This window comes from Hipposideros armiger, unplaced genomic scaffold (assembly GCF_001890085.2).
Source record: "Hipposideros armiger isolate ML-2016 unplaced genomic scaffold, ASM189008v1 scaffold_102, whole genome shotgun sequence".
In the NCBI taxonomy this organism is placed as follows: Eukaryota; Metazoa; Chordata; class Mammalia; order Chiroptera; family Hipposideridae; genus Hipposideros; species Hipposideros armiger.
The window spans coordinates 3,177,660-3,180,156 of NW_017731452.1; the positions used below are offsets into that span (position 1 = coordinate 3,177,660).

Here is a 2,497-nt window from a genome sequence, read left to right on the forward strand (position 1 = left end):
AAAATCTTTAAAAAAAGAAATGAGCTATCAAGCCATGAAAAGACATGGAGAAACCTTAAATGCGTACTTGTAAGTGAAAGAAATCTATCTGAAAAGATTACATATTGTATGATTCCAACTATATGACATTCTGGGAAAGCATAACTATGGAGACACTAAAAAGATCAGTGGATGCCAGCGGCTCAGGGAGAGGGAGGGATGAATGAATAGATAGAGCAGGGGAGATTTTTAGGGCAGTGAAACTATTCTGTATGATATTATAATGATGAATACATGTCATTATATATTTGTCAAAAACCATAGAATGTACAAAACCAAGAGTGAATCACAATGTAATCTATGGACTTTAGTTAAAGTGTCAATACTGGCTCATCAATTGTTAACAGGTGTATCACATTAATGTAAGAAGTTAGTAATAGGAGAAAGTGTGTGTGTAGAGGGAGTGAGTATATGGGAACGCTGTACTTTCCACTCAAATTTTCTGTAACTCAAAACTGCTCTAAAAAATGAAGTCTATTAATTAAAAACAAAATACATTTATACTGAACAGTATGATAAATATGCTCTTATAATAATAACGTATATATGTACTTAATAAATATGTACAAATAAACTCTGGGAAGTTACTTGAGAAAGTAGTAACAATGATACTTGAGGTTAGGAAAGAATTTAAATACACACCCAGATATTTACTGAGTTCCCTGGCATCATGCTAATCTGATTAGAAAAACAAACTACACATAATAAACCCCTGCAATTGCACTTAAGAATGCTATATGAAATAACCACAGGCAAATTGATAACCCTTTAAATTTGGGTTGTTTCTGGAGATGCTGTCCAAACCACTATCTAAATGAAGGTCCATAAAATTTATTCAGACCTAATGCTAGAGAACAAAGAAAACAGTGTTCATAATCAATGAAGACACTTAATTTACTTGGTTTGCTTTTCAGCTGCTAGTATTGACCAGTTAGTCTTAGTATGTTTTCCTTGAGTTTCAGTCATCAATGCTTTTCCGTTTCATTTTCTTGATCCTTATAAACTTCCTCAAGTGTACCAAAAAAACAAAATTGGAAATCAACAAACAACTCACCTGGGAGTTATTCATTTTCTGCAGCTTTTGGGTAAAGGCACAGAAGTATGAAGGCAGACCTGAAATAAAGCAAAAAAAGGAAGATATTGTTATTAAAGATCTGACCTGTCTCAGAACTCCTACAGTAACCTGTTTAGAAATCCCAGTATATCACCTGGGAAAACACCACTTCCTGGGGTAGTCACTTTCCCTCTTCAGAAGGGGCAGAAAGGTTCATCCTGTTGGCACTCGCTTTTAATCAAACATTATGAACACTCAAAAAGGCACGAGTAAGACCACCCACTATCAAAAGAAAAAATAATCAACTGATGAAATTAACATACAGAATTTAAAGTAACTATGATTTATATTTTAAAGGTTTTAATGGAAAAGGTGGACAACATGAACAAATAGAGAATTTCAGAAGAAACGAAAACTGCAAAAAAAAATCAAATAGAAATGCTAAGAAACAAAAGCATAGTAACTAAGTTGAAAGAATATATTTAACAGGTTCATTATTAGACTCAACAGAGCTGAGGAAATTTTTAGGAAATCTGAAGACAGATCAAAAGAAATTACCCAAATTTTAATACAAAGAGAAAGTGAAAGGGAAAAAAAAATACAAACTATCTGAGGGCTCTGGCACAATATCAAATGACCTAAGAAACAGGCCAATGAAATCCCAAAAGGAGAAAAAAGGATGGAACAGAAATATTTAAAGACGCAATGGCCAAGAATTTTCCAGAAATAATGAGTGACATCAAACCACAGATCCAAGAAGTTCATGCAATTTATCCAAACAGGCTAAACACCAAGAACAACAACAACAACAACAACAACAACAAAAAGACACACATGGACATATAATATTCAAACCACTGAAAATCAAAGTTAAAGGCTTGAAAGCAGCCAGAGGTAAAACAGAAACATTATATACAGAGGAACCAAGATAAATAAACACAGCCAATTTCTCATCAGAAACATACACAACAGAAGACAATGTACTGACATCTTTAAAGTGCTTTAAAAAAGCAAAAGAAACTATCAACCCAGAATTTTATACCCAGCAAATCTCTCTCAAAAATGAAAGTGAAATAAAAACCTTTACAAATAAACAAAAATATAATTCATTACTGCAGACCTGTACTATAAGAAATATTTAAGTAAGTTCTTCAGATAGAAGGCATATGATGCCAGACCTAGATCTACACAAAGAAATAAGGATCTAGAAACCTAGATCTACACAAAGAAATAAAGATCTCTGGGATGATTAAAATGAAGATAAATAATAGCACAAAAAGTGAGATAAAATTCGGAGTACACTATTTTAAGGATCTTACTTTACACAGTATAATATTATTTAAAGGTCCACTGTGATTAACTCAAGATGTTCATCATAAACTCTAGAGCCAACACAGAAAAAAA

At 32.7% G+C, this 2,497-nt stretch overlaps 1 protein-coding gene across 11 annotated transcripts in view; it reads right to left on the bottom strand.

The window, feature by feature from the left end:
* ZFP1 (ZFP1 zinc finger protein) overlaps positions 1–2,497 on the bottom strand; it is a 41,185-nt gene that overhangs the window by 23,266 nt on the left and 15,422 nt on the right. For 7 of the 11 annotated variants that reach the window (XM_019646471.1, XM_019646462.1, XM_019646463.1 and 4 more), the window contains one exon: positions 1,094–1,152. The exons of 1 other annotated variant lie outside the window; for it this stretch is intronic. Coding sequence is in view for 5 of the 10 variants with exons in the window: in XM_019646462.1 (XP_019502007.1) it covers positions 1,094–1,108 (15 nt within the window). In the remaining 5 variants the exon portion in view is untranslated. Of the gene's footprint in view, positions 1–1,093; positions 1,153–1,247; positions 1,376–2,497 lie in introns of all 11 variants that reach the window. 3 more of the 11 variants (XM_019646468.1, XM_019646461.1, XM_019646464.1) reach the window with 1 other exon arrangement.